The sequence below is a fragment of the Vombatus ursinus genome, unplaced genomic scaffold (genome assembly GCF_900497805.2).
Source record: "Vombatus ursinus unplaced genomic scaffold, bare-nosed wombat genome assembly UNPS02010219.1, whole genome shotgun sequence".
NCBI lineage: Eukaryota > Metazoa > Chordata > Mammalia > Diprotodontia > Vombatidae > Vombatus > Vombatus ursinus.
In genome coordinates this window covers 3,783,866-3,800,507 of record NW_020949997.1, presented here as the reverse complement: position 1 = coordinate 3,800,507, position 16,642 = coordinate 3,783,866, and the positions used below count along the sequence as shown (strand labels likewise).

At 36.1% G+C, this 16,642-nt stretch overlaps 1 protein-coding gene across 1 annotated transcript in view; it reads right to left on the bottom strand.

Moving 5' to 3' along the window:
* INTS9 (integrator complex subunit 9) overlaps positions 1-16,642 on the bottom strand; it is a 122,561-nt gene that overhangs the window by 78,373 nt on the left and 27,546 nt on the right. The window contains exon 3 of the mRNA XM_027853954.1: positions 9,783-9,843. Within this exon, the coding sequence (XP_027709755.1) occupies positions 9,783-9,843 (61 nt within the window). The remainder of the gene's footprint in view (positions 1-9,782; positions 9,844-16,642) is intronic.

Sequence of the window (16,642 nt, the reverse complement as noted above, 5' to 3'; positions counted from 1 at the left end):
GTTCCACCCCTCTTAAGTCCAAAAGTTGCTGATGTACTATGTAATGCCTAAAATTTGCACTGCATTTCCTATTTCCACTAATTTCTCAAACACTAGGTCAATGTCCCCACTATTTGCTATAGAACTATTTGTTCATAAAGGCTTATTTTGTTAAGTCCAGAGCCCTAACCACTAAATAAGCCTTTATGAACAAATAGTGACTTGGGAAAATAACTATATGTTTCTGTCCTTTAGCTGAACAATTTTACTTTTTCAAAATTTACTCTTTTGTTGGGGAATATTTTTTATTAATTTATATTTAACTGGGAACTTATGTTATAGAAAAAGATGTTTCTATCCAAAATTTTTTGAATATGTGGGGGAAGGGGTGTGAGGGAGGAGAGAGAGGAAGGGAGAGATAAGCTTCCATAAGATTCATGTATTTTCTCCTTTAAAATAGTACTAATTCTTAAGTGTCCTACTTTTATCCAATATCTTAGGAAATTTTCTTAATGGAGAAGAGAGGAAAATGGAAGCCTTCTTTTTTAAAAGGTAACTTCTGGGGCAATTGTATAAGGTAGAGGTAATTAAAGATAAAAAACTAGATAACAGGATTATGTAAACTGTTCTAGGTCTCAGTGCTAGTATCAGCTTCACAGAGCACCTCTCTTTAGAAACAGGAAATTCTCAAAAATGAAAATTCTGAAGACACAATGAGAAAAAAATTCCAGTAAAAAGAGAAAAGGGGAGCTGTCTGAAGAGAACAGTTTGGATGAAAATAGAACTTCCCAACTAATGTAAATTATAAAAAAGACAAGATGGAAGCAAGGGCAGGAAACAGAGGAAGACTGTAGATAAGGCTCATAAGAATACTGCCGGGAGTGCTAAAAACACTCAGAGTGAGCTGAGTCTGGCAAAGAAAGGCAAGGGCAATAAAAAGAGGATTTTAAAAAGCAGATTTTTTTTTTTAAAGTGACCCTGGGGAAAAGACATAGGGAAAAGAAGAACTAGGTGGCTCAGTGAATAGAGAAGTACTGGATCAGGAGGCCTCAGACACTAGATATATGATTTTGGGCAAGTCAATTAACCTCTGTTTGCCTTAATCTACCGGAGGAGGAAATGGCAAATCTCTACAGTATCTTTGCCAAGAAAACCCCATGTACAGAATGGTCCACTGGTCTTGATGAGTCCAATGGGTTGAAGGACAGAACAACAACAAAGAAATGGAAAGACTGTCCCTCTCAGGCCATAGAGAGTCAAGTGGTGACCACAGAGAAGATCAGAGCTGCTCAATTCTTTTTTTGTTTTTGTTTTCGCTGCTAAGGAAAATAGCCTTTGGACAGAAAAGAACAGAACAAAAATGGCCAATAGAGAGTTGATACTCCATTAGATGAGAAGACTGCAAGAGAATATCCTTCATTCTTCTTGGTGAAATTGTCACCTGATAGAGAACTATACCCTTAGTTACTAAAAGAAATTATTTGTCTGTGAGAAAAAGGATGAAAAATAAAGCAGGAAAGAAAATGGAACAGCATTAGCAGATAAAATTATAAAACAGTAGTCATCAAAATTATTCAGTAGAATAGGCTTATTTAAATAAGTAAGAACCAGAAGCAATTAAAACAGTGCCAAATGAATAAATATTATGAACATAAAAGATTGCATTATTAAAAAATCAGAGTACCAAAGAAATAGGTAGGTACCTCATACCATTATGGCTAGAGGGAAAGTTCTTAACCAAACAGAAGACAATTTTCATCATATAAAAGTTAAAAGCTTTTGTATGAATAAAACCAATGAAGACAAAATAGAAGGTGAAGTCAAACAAGAAATCTTTACATCAAATATCAGTGATATCCAGAGAACTGACACAAACATCTAAGACCAGGAGGCTTTCCCCAGTAGAGGATATAGAGTGTCAAAGGATTTGAAGTTTCCGAGAGAAAAACAACTAAGCATAAATGATCATACGAAAACATGCCCTAGATCAATAATAATTAGAGAAAGGTATTAATAAAAATCATGAAGTTTTACCTCATCAGCTTCAAGCTAGCAAAAATGACAAAAACAAGACCAGTCAATAATTGAACGCCTGTGAGAATAAAGGTAAACCAAGACACTGCTGGAACTGTAAGTTGGCCCAACTGTTCCAGATATCAAATGTGAATTATGCAAGTAAAAATAACTAAACTGTTCATACTCTTTGACCAAGAGATCTTCCTTCTTTTCTCACTGTCTTCTTTCTAGTAGCATTTATATTAATATAAAAACACATTTATATAAATATGTATTCAAATGAAATACTGAAATGGATTTGAGTTGATCAATTCAAGAGTACTCTCCAATAATGCCAATCACCTACTATTCATGCCTGCCTATCTCCTGCGACTCTTGTCCATGTCCTTCTCTAAATTACCAATGGACTCCACCCAATGTCAATAAGTCAACAAGCGTTTATTATTTCTGGCAGTCTTTGATTTCTTCTAACACCTTAAAAGCACCAGTGGAGCACTATAGCCATCTGTCATCTCTTACTCTTGTCATGTGACCAGACCATCTTCTTTTCCTGTCATACAGTTCCTTAATGATGTCCTTTACTCTGGGCTTTTGTTGGAATTCCTGATTAGTTATATGTTGTAGCCTGCTCACACCCACTATGCACCTCTCCACTGACCTCTGTGTGACACTTATTTTTAGTTCCTTGGAGGCAGTAGTATTCCACGCCTCAATGCCAAATAGCCACATTGGTAAAATGTTAGTATTGGGGGGTTGGGCCTTTCCTTTCACAGGAGACTTGGGGTTAGCAAAAGAGCTGTGTAGTTTCCCAAAAGCAATCTAGCCTGCTTTTCTTCTTCTGTTCAACTATGGGCCAAACTCACTATCCATTCATGCCATTTATTCCAGATTTAGGTACTGCTGCCTAAATTTTTATAGGGTGTACGGTCAAAGAGATGTTGAAATCTGGACGAGAGAAATTCTTGATCCACTTCGTCTTTCCTGCATGGATAGGCCAAATTTCTTTAAGTTCATAGATCATAGATTTTTAGAGTCATAAGGGGCCTTAGAGTCTAATCCCTTCATTTAACAGGTGAGGAGACTCAGGGACAAAGAAGTTAAGAGGCATGCCCAAGGTCACATAGCCAGTAAGTATCTGAGGCAGAAACTGGACTCAGATTTTTCTAATAACTATAAGGCCAGTGCCCTAATCACTACACCAAACTTTGAATAATTACAGATCTCTTCTAGGAATCTGCAATGTTTGAGGCTTGAAGCAATTAGCCCTAGGAAACTGACTGTATACAGGTAGCAGAGTTCATAAACTCATATTTTATTTACGAATTTATATCCAACCTGGTGTTGCCTTTTGCAGTCATTTCTCTCCATCTAACAAGTTAAGTTAGGTTACCAGCTGAGGAGAACTCAATAGTGTCAATGAAATATCTGCTGTCCATTTCCCATTTTTTATTTTCAAATACTTGGCTAAGTAATTCATGGTTAAGTTGTTTCAGTTGTATGTTTTATCTTTTTTCTCATTATTATTCTTTCTTTCTTATTCTTCCTCTTTTTAAAAACAAAAACAAATTCTGATCTTAGATCTGATGAGTTGTTGGTCTGACTGTACACAGACAGCTGGCTTAGGGATAAACTTTCAACTAAAAAACAATTTTTTTTTCCTATACGCTAAATTAATAGAAATGAAAAGATCACTAAAAGGAAGCTGAACTCTACGACTGACTGACAAACTAAAGAAAACAACAAAAGTGGATGATAACTGAACCCAAGAAGGATGAGATAACCAAGACAGAAAGGGTAGAGCGAAGAATGGAGGGTCTAAGGCACAGTACTGGGGCACATTATGCATGTGAGGCAGAACACAGATGATGATCCAGCAGATTAGACTGAGAAGGATCAGTTAGGAAGAAAACCACATAATAACAGTGTAATAAAACCCAGGGAAAAGAGAATTTCCGGAAGGAGGGAACAATCAACCACGTCAAACACATCAGAGAGGTCAAGCAGGAGGAGCACCAGATCAACCTTCTGGAGCCTCAAAGCCAGGCTATGACATTTATGACTGATCCGTATTTTCCTGAGTTCTTTAAAGCCATGTGACTTATTAAGACCCTTTAACGGGCTCAGGTATTTCCTTGGTTACCCATTCCATATCTTTTCCTTCTTTCATTTCTTGAGTACCATAGGCATTTCCACTGAGTTACAAGTTCATTTTCTTTCTTTTTTCTATTTCAGTTAGCTAGTAAGAAGATCTTTAGACTCATCTCCAAAGTAAATAACTAAGATAAAATGGAATTTATAATAATAACTTAGGTTTAAACAGTAAAACTAATAGTTTAAAGAAAGTTTTTGTTTAAAGATGGCATAATGATATGTTAGGCATTTGTGTCTAGTGGTTTTGTTAAGCTTGACTTATTAAGAGTAACAAAAATATAAGAAAGATCTTAATCTATTCTGGTAAACTGAATAATTTAATAAAAACTTGTATAAAAATTTAATTATTGAAATCCCAAATGTAAATGGATAAAAATCTCTAATGGATTTAAAAGTGGAATCCAACAATACGCTATTAAAAAAAGCAACACATTTTGGTTGAGAAAGATTTATGTAGATTGGAATTGAATATTGACATTGTTCTAAAATTTATCATATTTCTGCTAACAAAAAATTGGAATGGCACTGATGATAAAGGTCAAATTCAAACCAGAAAGCAGAGAGATAAAACAAGAATGCTATATTACATTAAAAGGTTGTATTAAAAATGAGAAATTAGACAGTATGTCTCAAAGAAATGTAAAACACATTACATTTTTACAAGAAAATTTGTTAATGGATCAATTGAGAATACTTGGCTATCAGTCACCAACATTTGCTAAGGGTCATTGTTTGTAGAAGAAGGAGCTGGTTGAGAATATTAATGAAGTCAAAGACAAATTTTCTGCCATTATGGATCTTAATACTTAATTAGGGAAACAAAAAAATGGTAAAAAGATAAAAGAAATACATGTAAGGAAATAAGCCTTAATGCAAATATTGCTGGAATATTAGAAGACAGTATTTGTGTTATTTTGAGCATAGCACAAGTCAACATTTTTACCTCCTGCTCACCACCCAATACTGGTTTTTGTTGTTAATTCTGGACCTGCTCTATAGTCCAGTTCCATGAGATCTTTCCCTAATTCCTTTAGGTGAAAGTGATCTCTCACCCTCAAATTTCTTACAATCCTTTGTTTTCTCATCTACCTTTACCACCTTTTGTGTCTCCAGTGCATAGCTCAGTATTCTGAACAAGGGAGGCATTTAATTATTTTTTAATTAAAATGGTTCCTTCTTGGGAGTACAACTCTGATTTTATAATGAAGATCAATGAAAAGACAGAGTCTGCATTAATGCTGATATTGCTGAAACATAAAGTTAGGAGGTATTATTTTTTAATTTTGGGCCAACATTCACTCAATACATTAAGTCACACATCAGGCCAAAGACTTCAGTCATTTAAAATTACTTTGCTTGTAATCTTTATCCATAAGTTGGAGAGCGTGAACTAAATATTTCTGCACATGTAATTTATTATTCTAAGTCTCCGAGCAAGACTTTGATTAAAAAACAAACAAACAACAACAACAAAAAAAACCCCTCCTACTACCTTATAAAGTCAAGGCCGTTTCCCTCTCCATGTGCAAGTAGCCAATCCTCAGCTAAGCCAACAAGATGTTGAAACCAATTACAATGTATCTGCCAACGAATAGCAAATGAACAATCATGCTTAATGGCAGAAGTCTCTTCAAGACCTCCCTCAAAATGATATTAGGAATGATTAAAGTCAGATCATGGATGTTTCAGTGCCTTGTCTGATATTAAATTAGTTTTGTAATTTCATTCCAAATAATGATACATTAAGGCATGTCCACTTTCCATGATAAAGCACTGTCCCTTGACCTTTAGCCTTTTTTGCCCTGGTAACTGTATTTGTCATTCAAAACATTAATGTGCATTATTTAACATTACCATTGAAAGAAACAATGGGCAGATATACCGTATAAGTTATTCTCCTTACCATGTACTGGTGCTAGGAACCTTCTGAAACCCCAGTAGGAAAAGAACCCTTTCTATCTAGTATGACAGCTACACTGAAATCAGGTCTATTGAATCTCTAAATGTCATATACTTAAAAAAAACAAACAAACAGTTTTTACTGTAATATGGTTTTTGAACATTATTCATTTTGTGCTTTAGCAGAGGGTAGAGTTAAAGAACAGGCAGCTGGGTGGCTCAGTGAATAGAGCAGTGGGCCTGGAGTTGGGAAGATATGAGTTCAAATCTGGCCTTAGACACTGACAAGCTGTGTGACCCTGGGCAAGTCACTTAACCTCTGCCTTAATGCACTGGAGAAGGAAATGGCAAACCACTCCAATATTGTTGCAAAAAAAACCTCACGGACAGCATTAGTGTGCTACGGTCTACTAGGTCAGGAAGAGTCGGACACAACAGAACTAAACAACATAGACCATAGTAAAAAAAAAAAATCACTTCCTGATTTAACAATGCACACATAAACATACACATTTCTGTTCACATACATACATACACAGACACACAAAATAATAAGACCATGGACAAAGCACTTAACTCTTTGGGCTTCAGTTTCCTTACTGTAAAATGAAGAGATTGGATTTGATGACCTCTAAGGTCCTTTCCAACTTTAAATCTATGATACTATAATCATATTCTGAGAAATTACAGTATTTTAAGAGTATTCAAGGGTCAGTGAGGTGGCACAGTGGATAGAGCACTGGGGGCCCTGGGGTCAGTAGGATCTGAGTTCAAATCTGGCCTCAGACACTTACCTAGCTATGTGACCCTGGACAAATCATTTAACCCCAAACGCCTACCAAAAAAAAATATATTCAAGCTCCTTATTCTTACTCAGTTTTCCAACTGGTTGAGAGCAAGAGAAAAAGACTCTGGGATAAAGGGTGACCAGGATAAACTCCACCTTAGCATGGCATTGGAGAAAATTAATTTTTTCTTAAATATCCTCGAGTAAATCATTTCACAGAACTGGAGAATCTCAAAGCTGGAGGGACCTCAGAGGCCACTGAGTAGAATCCAAACATGACCAAAGAATCTTTTCTATTACCCAATAAATGATTATTCAGTCTTCAATCAATTAACATGAAATTTATTAAGATATCAAGTGAGGGGGAACTCAGTACTCTAAAGCCAACTCATTTTACTTTTGGATGATTCTACTTGTTACAAAGTTTTTCCTTAAATTCTTTTACTTTTTCTTGAACTCTGGGTCCCCTATTTTTAAAACAAACATAATACTGAACCGTCTGAAGGGTTTATTTCTGGAGATCCACCAGTAACAAAAATTTTATAGTTAAAAAAAATCCAATCCAAAAATTTGAATCTATGCCCAAAGGGCTATTCAATTGTGTGCACTCTTTGACCAGTAACACCACTACTAGGTCTGTATCCCAAAGAGATCAAAGAAAAAGGAAAAGGACTTATATATAAAAAAAAAATTATATCAGCTCTTCTTGAGGTGGAAAAGAATTGTAAATTGAGGGGACGCCCATCAACTGGCAAATGGCTAAAAAAGTTGTGGCATATGACTGTGATGGAATACTATTGTGCTATAAGAAATGATGAAAGGGATAGTTTCAGAAAAACCTGGGAAGATCTATTTGATATGATGCAAAGTGAAGTGGGCAGAACCAGGAGATGTGTAACAGTTACAGCAATATTGTAAAAGTGATCAACTGTGAAAGACTTGGCTACTGTGATCAATACAATAATCCAAGACAATTCTGAAGGATTCATGATGAAAAATGATTATATACCTCCACAGAGAGAGAGAGAGAGAGAGCTGATGAACTCTGAGTGCTAACTGAAATATATTTTTTCACTTTGTTATTCTTGCTTTTTTGAGGGGGCAACATGGCTAATACGGAAATGTTCTGCATGATTTCACATATACAACTGATATATTGCGTGCCTTCCTAATGGCTGGAGGGAGAGAATCTGGAACTCAATTTTTTTTAATGAATGGTATAAATAATAAATTGTTAAAATTCAGTTCAAGAAATTCATCTATGGTCCAACAACAAGGCAGTGATAAAACTAGAAGAGGACTCAAGATTCAGAATTCTAGAATTCTCTTCTTTTATATTTTTTCTTATTCTTCATTCTATGTTACTCTCAATTCTGTACTCTAAAAGACCTACTCTGCTGTGCTTCCAGGAATACAGCTAGACCCATTTTTGAAAACTGGCCAACTCACTACATAGACACACTATATTAAAAAAAAAGCCACTATTTTAAGATGTTTTCATTGTCATTGTCATCTGTTTCCTATGTTGAAGCTAATGCAACTTTTGATTTAGTGTTCTGAGGGAGTTTTTAAAATAACTCTGCTAGTATTTAAGTCATATCTTTCAAAACACATTTCTACTTCATTAAGTCTTACAAAGTCATTGGAGCTACTGAAGAGAGCTAGACTGAATTCTTTCACTAGTATTATCTTTAAAACTATCATTTTATTTCTTAACACAACAGTTTTACTTCCACTGTTCATTGTATAGAGCAAAAAACTGGCTCGATTTCTAGATAAAGCTTACAGCATAACACGTTGATAAAGAAGTCTGACATTTAAATAAAAGTATCTAAAGTTGTACTGACCACAGTATAAGCCTGTTAAAAAGTAACACACACACACACATATCCATTGTTTTAAAATTTCCAAAGTGTTTTCTTCCTAACATCTCTTGTAAGGTAGTTCTGTACTGTGCACTGAAAAGTGTATTTAATGTGGAGCCAGAAGAAATGGATTTGAATTCTGGCTCCACTACCTGCTACTTCTGTGAACAAGGGTCAAGTCATTTCAGTTCTGTCTGTCTTCATCTCTTCATCTGTAAAATGAGGCAGCAGTCTACAAGCATTTATTAAGTGCTTACTGTGTGCTGGAGCTATGGGTACTTAATGTGTGGCCAGGGCCCTCTAGCTCTGAATGTGGGGTGCCAGAATATGGCAGCAGAAGATGAATTTTATAAAGCACTTCAAAAGTTTACATAAGGCTTTCATCACAATCACCCTAAAAGGCAGGTAGCATGTTTATTATCACTTCCATTTTACTGAAGAAACTGATGTGCAGAGCTTTTAAGTGACTTAGGATCATAGAATTTAGAGGCAGAAGAGCCCCTAGTAATCTAGTCAATTCTCCTCATGAACAGAATTAACCAGAACAGAACTATTTTTGGTTAGCTTAAAAAATACATTTATTGACAATTTTTTACTTTACTTTGGCAGTAATTTCTTCCTCTCTAGATTGATCCTATGTGACAAGGAAAATATAAGTACAAACACCTCTGATACAATGGCTGCATCTGATATTTCTGCACCCCACTCTGTGCTGTAAGGAGAGAGGATGCTTCATCATCTGCTCTTTGATCTTTATCCCAACTCTCTCATTTTACATATGAGGAAATCAAGAATGAGAGAGGTGAACTGAATGGCCTAATACCACACAGACTGTAAACAGCAGAGCGATTCAAAGTCAAGTCAGTTCCTCCAAATCCCCGGCTCTTTTCCCTCACTTATGCTGCTTACATTTTTACAAGACCCACCCAGGTGCGAAACCTTCAGCATTGACCTTAGTGCTTTTCATGTCAAGGCAGAGTAAGGGTCAAGAGTCAGCACAGCTACCTTGCTGCTATAATAAGTGCAAATCCATTCTAGTTAGGTGGCTTTCTGTAGACTAACAACACTCTCTTAGTCAACGTTACCTTGTCCAAGAAAGTATTTCCATCCTTTAAAGCCCAGCCAGGAAGATTAGACAGCCTAGGACTGAAAAACAAATACAAAAGATTAAACTGACTTAAGTACATTACAAATGATCAGTGATTTCTGTCTAATTGCACTTTCTCAATAAAGTTTAAAACACTGTGTAATTACTGGTAAGTCTATTCATCCAAAACAGTGAAAAGAAACTGTTTAGTGACAACCACAAGAATTTTGCAGTAAAACATCAAACGGGGGCCACAGAGTTTTGAACTAGATTATGGAATGAATAGAATGCCATTGAAAGTAACAAAATAAAGAACAGAATCTATCAGACAGAATCTTCAGAGTAAAAAGTCCTGGGTTCTATTTCTATCTACATTACCGACTCACAACTTCCTACTGGATCAATACTTACTCTTACTAGCCTAAATTTTCATCTTTTATAAAATGAGGATAGTTTTTTTGAGAGAGTGATACAGTAGAATAACTATGGATTTAGAATCAGAAAATCTGTGTGTAAACCTAATTACATGCTGGGGATTTAAGTCTCTTAATATCTAGCATGCCTCAGTTTTCTCATTTGTAAAACAGGGACAGTAATACTCATACTAAAAGAGAGCATGCTGTGGATAGAGAGCTGGCTTTGAAGTCAGGAAGTCCTATTTCAAGTCCTGCTTCAAATACTGACTATGCCCCAAGCAACTCTTCTAAGTTAAAGATGAGTAGCCAATCTGTATCACTGGAAGGCATTTCCAAATTAGAAGTTTGGTTTTTATGAGGAAAAAGCTTCAGAAATAGAAAAGTGCCATGTAAGTGTGGGTTACTAGGACTACCTATCCACAATGTTACAGTGAGATAACACAAAGTCTAACTAGTTAATAATGGGAAAAAGCTTTGAGTACCATGTATAGGTTACGTAAAAAAGACTTTAGCATTCTGGAAATCATTGTGTTCTAGCACCAAGAAATTAAAAGTGTGAAATAGACATTCAGAAATATAAGACAGAACTTAATTAATGCCCAGAAGAGACAGGGAAGGGAAGGTTTTAAAAAAAGAAAGACAAGTATTGGTGAGAGGCAAACTTAAAAACTAAGGAGACGGTGAAGAAAGAGCATATCAGGCATATGAGATTGATAGCAATAGGATTTCAGTTCTGAGAAAAATTAAGGCCTGAGATTTGAAAATATAAAGTGGAGTTACAGATGGAGGACAAAAAGGACTCTGTAGCTAGAAACCAAATAGTAGTATAATTCCCTCTGACATTTTTTTGTGGGTTCTGACATCGTAACTGGTGAATGATTGATATGAAATAGTCTGAGCAATCACATAAATAATGTGAGCAAGCATATCGCTCTTCTAGATAGATAGAGTAAGGTTAAGAGCTTCCTGCTTTTTCATTTGCATGCTTATATTGGGTTTGAGCAAAACAGTGAGAATATATCTATTTGGGGAAAATTGCTTGGGAGAAATGAATGAATTAATTGAGCTGGTGTAAATGGAGTCTGCTGGAGAATCCTTTAACCATTTGGAGGGTTTTCCGTTCTCTTTAACATTTCAATGGCTCTATGATATTCTGGGTATGGATATTCCCACTAGTGATTGAAATCATAATCTATCCATGAGTTCCAGAGCTGGAAAGGTCCTCAGAGTAAAGCTAGTCCGTTCTTCATTTACCAGTTGTAGGAGCTTAGTGACTTGCCCAAAGTCACAAAGGCATTAACTGGCAGAACCAGGATGTGTACTCAGGTTTTCTAACTCAAGAGCTGGTGCTCTTTTCACTGCCTCTCCTCCTATGAGATTGTTGTCCCTATCCTCTTTGAAGATTCCCATACAGTGGTCCACCTTTGAGTTTGCCTAATATTGCAAAGACACCAACGGAACACACAGGTTCTCCAAGTTTCACCACACTGAGAAAAAAATCTGATAGCTGCCTCTTCATTACTATTTTGCTTCACATTTGTATCTACTCATGTTTGTTTGTTTGTTTTAAACTTTAGGAAATGGAACTTCAAAACATTTGACAGAGAGGACTGTGATAAACTAGTCTAGATCATATATATTTTGACTCCGTAGTCCACATATATATTTAAATACATGAGATCAATTCCTTAAAACACCAATGTGATGAGATCCACTGAGGTAATGAAACAAGATTTTATATGATTAACTTCATTAAATAAACAAAGCTTATTTGAGGAGGCATGCTACATCTATTATTTCTGATATGCAGAATTTTCATCTGAAAGTGTTTATTCACATGAATAATTCATCACTTAAGTGTCTTTTAATAGCTTTGTTAGGTGTGACAATCTTAATTTCCTTACTAACGTGGTCATATTGCTAAAACAGTAGTCAAATATAAACTGTGTGATGGCTATTTTGATATTTAGAAAGCAAAGCATGAAAGTTATAGCTCTATTCTGCTAGTTATTAAACATCGATAGAGATGTATACAAGTGGTCTGGCTTTAAGAAAATCTAATATCTAAAAATCAAGTAACACGTTATCATGTTTCACTTGCTTGGTATCACAAAGGAAATGAACAGTCCACCCAAGTGTATTTTCAGTAACTGATGCTTACATTGTTAAACACTCAAACTTTTTTATTTATTTAATGATTCTGAGTGGAAATCTTCATACCTATTAGACAATAACATGCCTTTTATAATAGAATTTTAAAGATCTGACACTGTGATTTTATTTGCGGAAGGAACTCCCAATGTAGCTACTCTTTTGACAAATTGGAGGTTGACAACTTTCATGGCACTCAGAGTCTTGCAGAATTGCTTGGGGGTACTTAGATGTTAAGTGACTTGTCTACAGTCACATAGCTAGCGTGTATCAGATGGAAGGTTTAAAACTCTGACGTCCTGCCTCCACGGCCAGTTTTTTATCCACTATGCTATGTGGTTTTTCAACTAGATTTCAATTATGCTCTCTCTATGCTTTCGTGATGATTGCAAGGGTCATCGTTATAAATACCAATTACTAGACAGCTCTATAACAGCAATGCATTCAGGGGCTGTGGAGTAATGCGGAGTTGGAGTCATTGTGCTTCCTCTAACAGTCTTCCCTACTTGTCATGACCTGCCCAGAGTAGGTTGAAAAATCAAATAACAATGCTTTTTGGGATTGTGTGTAAAACAAGAGCAACAAGGCTCTGAGTAAGGCTTTTGTGCATGGCATTTAATAAATGCCAATAAATTTAATAAATGCGTGGCATTTATTTGGTTACTTGGTCCTTGCATGTGTGATTCATAGCTGAAGTTGCTGGATAAATTATCTCCAGATAAGTGAGATGCTGCTGTGCTCACTTAGAACACTGGCACACTGAGTGGTTATCTGTAATTTACCTGGTTTTTTTGTTTTTGTTTTTGCCTTATGAGAGAATTCACCTAGTTCCTCTAAACCTGTTTTTAAAAATACCTTGAAAATAAATAAATACTTTGACAAATGTAATATAATTGATTTCCTTGGCAATCCTCTGTATTTTCTTTCATGCATTTAGAAACATTATTCTGAGAGGGAGTCTCTAGGTTCAACCAGACTAAAAAGGGGGTTTATGACACAAAAAAGGTTAAGAACCTCTACTTTACAGCTCTTTTTGTGGTATCAAAGAATTGGAAATTGAGGGGATGCCCATCAACTGGGGAATGGCTGAACAAGTTGTGGTATATGAATGTAATGGAATACTATTGTGCAATAAGAAATGCTGACCAGGTGGATGTCAGAAAAAATATGTAAAGACTTCTATGGACTGATGCTGAATGAAGTGAGCAAAACCAGAACACTGTACACAGTAACAGCAACATTGTGAGGTGATCAGCTATGACTGACTTAGCTCTTCTCAGAAATACAATGATCCAAGACAATTTCAAAAGACTCATGATAGAAAATACTATCTACATTCAGAGAAATATGGAGCTGAATGCAGACTGAAGCATAATATTTTCACTTTCTTTGATTCATGGTTTTTTCTTTTGCAAACTATAAAATTTTTTTTGCAAACAATTTCTCCTTTCACAACGTGACCAATATGGAAATAGGTTTTACGTGACTGCACATATATAACCTATACCAAATTGCTTACCATCTTAGGGAGTGGGGAGAGGTAGAAAATTTGGAACTCAAAATTTTATTAAAAGTGAATGTTGGGGCAGCTAGGTGGCACAGTGGATAGAGCTCTGGCCTTGGAGTCAGGAGGACCTGAGTTCAAATCTGACCTCAGACACTTGACACTTACTAGCTGTGTGACCCTGGGCAAGTCACTTGACCCCAATTGCCTCAGCAAAAAGCAAAAAAAAAAAAAAAAAAAAAGTCAATGTTAAAAATTATCTTCATATGTAATTGGAAAATATAAAAAATATAAAATACTGTTAAAAAAGAACCTCTGTTTTAGGCAGTAAGATACACTGGCATATTGAAAATGATTTGATAAATACATATGTACCTGCAGCTTTTCAGATATACTATTAAATGCATCAAGTGAGGCCAACTTGTATGTGTGACTATTCAATGTGGTACTACAGGAATGGGCAGAGTGGCACATCCTGGCTGCTGGACAACATTATTTCTGGAAGAAAATGTACTGATACACTGTGCCAACCTTTACACAACTTTATTAGGCACTTTCTACTCATCATATGCACTGTTTCTATTCTCTATCTTCTCCTCTTCCTCCCCCTCATTATAACAATAGCTAACATTTATATAAGTGGTTTAAAGTTTGCGAAGTACTTTACACATGCTATCTAATTTGATTCTCACAACTGTGAGGTAGGTGCTATTATTAATCCCCATATTCCAGATCAGGAAACTGAGGCACAGAGAGGTCAAGTAACTTGTCCAGGGTCATATAGCTAGTAACTGAGGTAGGATTTGAACTCAGTTCTTCCTGAGTTCGAGTCTTAGTACTCTATCCATTGTGCCACATAGCTTCCCAAATGGAAATTTGTCAAGGATGTTGTGGAAAGGATTACTGTTCAGGCATTAGCTCATCTAATACCTATATTCCTTATAGCTGTTCCTGGAATTCCAAAATATAGAAGGGTAAACTAGGTAAGCCCCCAGGGCTGGCAGCATTCTGGGTTAAGCATAAGTTTATCAGCCTCTACTGCTTTTAATCTTTCTGTCCTTAACTCCTCTAATTTATTCTCTATTTCACAACTCTTTGCCTCCATCCCGCACAATACCCTCCCTTGCCTCCTAGGAAGAGAGGTCTGGGGATATCTCACCACTGCTGCTTCTACGGGGCCAACACTGTCTGCTAGTAAAGTGCCCTCTCCTCCAATTTTCCCAACATATTCTCAGAATCCTCCATTCAGGGTACCAAAAGAAACAAAATCCCCTTTAAAAGCCAATCCCTAAAGATTTTCGTGCTCTGGATGCATGTATTCCTTCTACTGTCATCATCAGCAATGAATTAGGAGAAAGTGTGGAAGGCAAAGCTTCTAGTCCTATTTCTGCCATAATTTCATTTTACAGTTTGGGAAAGTCACTTTCCTTGAGTTTACTTATTACAATGTGAAGGATTTATCTTAGTTATGAAGAAGGATTTTCTGAAGGAGTTAGCAGATTTACAAGTATATGCCACTGATAACAAAAGGGATGGAGTAAGAGTGTGGATGGATTAGTACAAATGCTTCCCCACTACTGGGGTAAAGAAACATACCTCAGTGCACACACTTTTCCAATTCTGGATTAATAGGGTCAAGACTATGCAAGAAAAACAGACTACTAGCCAAAAATTGTGGAAGAGACTCCTACAATCAGAAGGGACCTCAGAGAACAGACATTCCTTCCACAACATCTTGACAAACAGTCATTCAGCCTCTGTCTGAAGAGTTCAATAATAAAGTTTGTCCTCTCTACCAAGGCAATCTATTCTACTTTGAGAAAGCTCTGTTAAGAAATTTTTCCTCATGATTTTTATGAGAAATGATAAAAGGATAACTAATGTTCAGCCCAAGAATTCACTTTTAGAATCAATTAACTCCCTTATCAAGGACTAAAATTCCCCTGGTGGTTCTTCTATCAGCCTAATTCTGTGTTCCTGTGGCTTCTTTCCAGTGTTCCCAGATCTGCTCCTTAGGGATTAACTGAACAAGTGTAATAATCCCTCTTTCACATGACAAGTCCTTAGAATGCCAGAAAGACAGTTATGATGCCCCACCCAAATCTTTGGCACCTTCTGTGCCAAATATACTTTTGACTTTTCAGTGATGTAGTTTCTCAAAGCCATTTCTAAAATGCAGGAGAACTATATACAATGCTCCATGTATAATTTGAGTAGAACCAAGTATAAAAGAATTATCATTTTGCTTTCTACTCTACACCATGTCTGTTAAGTATAAGACTGAGGGAAATGTGTTGTGGTGTAAAATATAACTGGTGAAAGCTTCTCTGTTCCCTTCTCATGCCTTTACTAAGAATGCTTTTAATATTTATGTAGATTATTCTCATTAAGACTTCATAGATATTGGAAAGTAGGCTTATGGGTCAGTAATTAGTAATATTTACTTGATCAGCATTTTTGGTAATAATAAAGGGGGTAAGGACAGCTAGATGGTGCAGTGGATAGAGCACTGGGCCTGGAGTCAGGAAGATTTGAATTCAAATCTAGCTCCCAACACTTATTAGCTGGGTGACTTTGGGCAAGTCACTTAACCTCTATCTGCCTCAGTTTCCTTATCTAGAAAATGGGGCTAATAATAGCACCTACTCCCCAGGATTGTTATGAGGATCAACTGAGATAATATTTGTGAAGCACCTGGCACACTGCCTGGTACATATTAAGTACTATACAAATACTATTGTTATTATTATAAATAATGGCCATAATTTTTTTTGGGGGGGGGGTTAG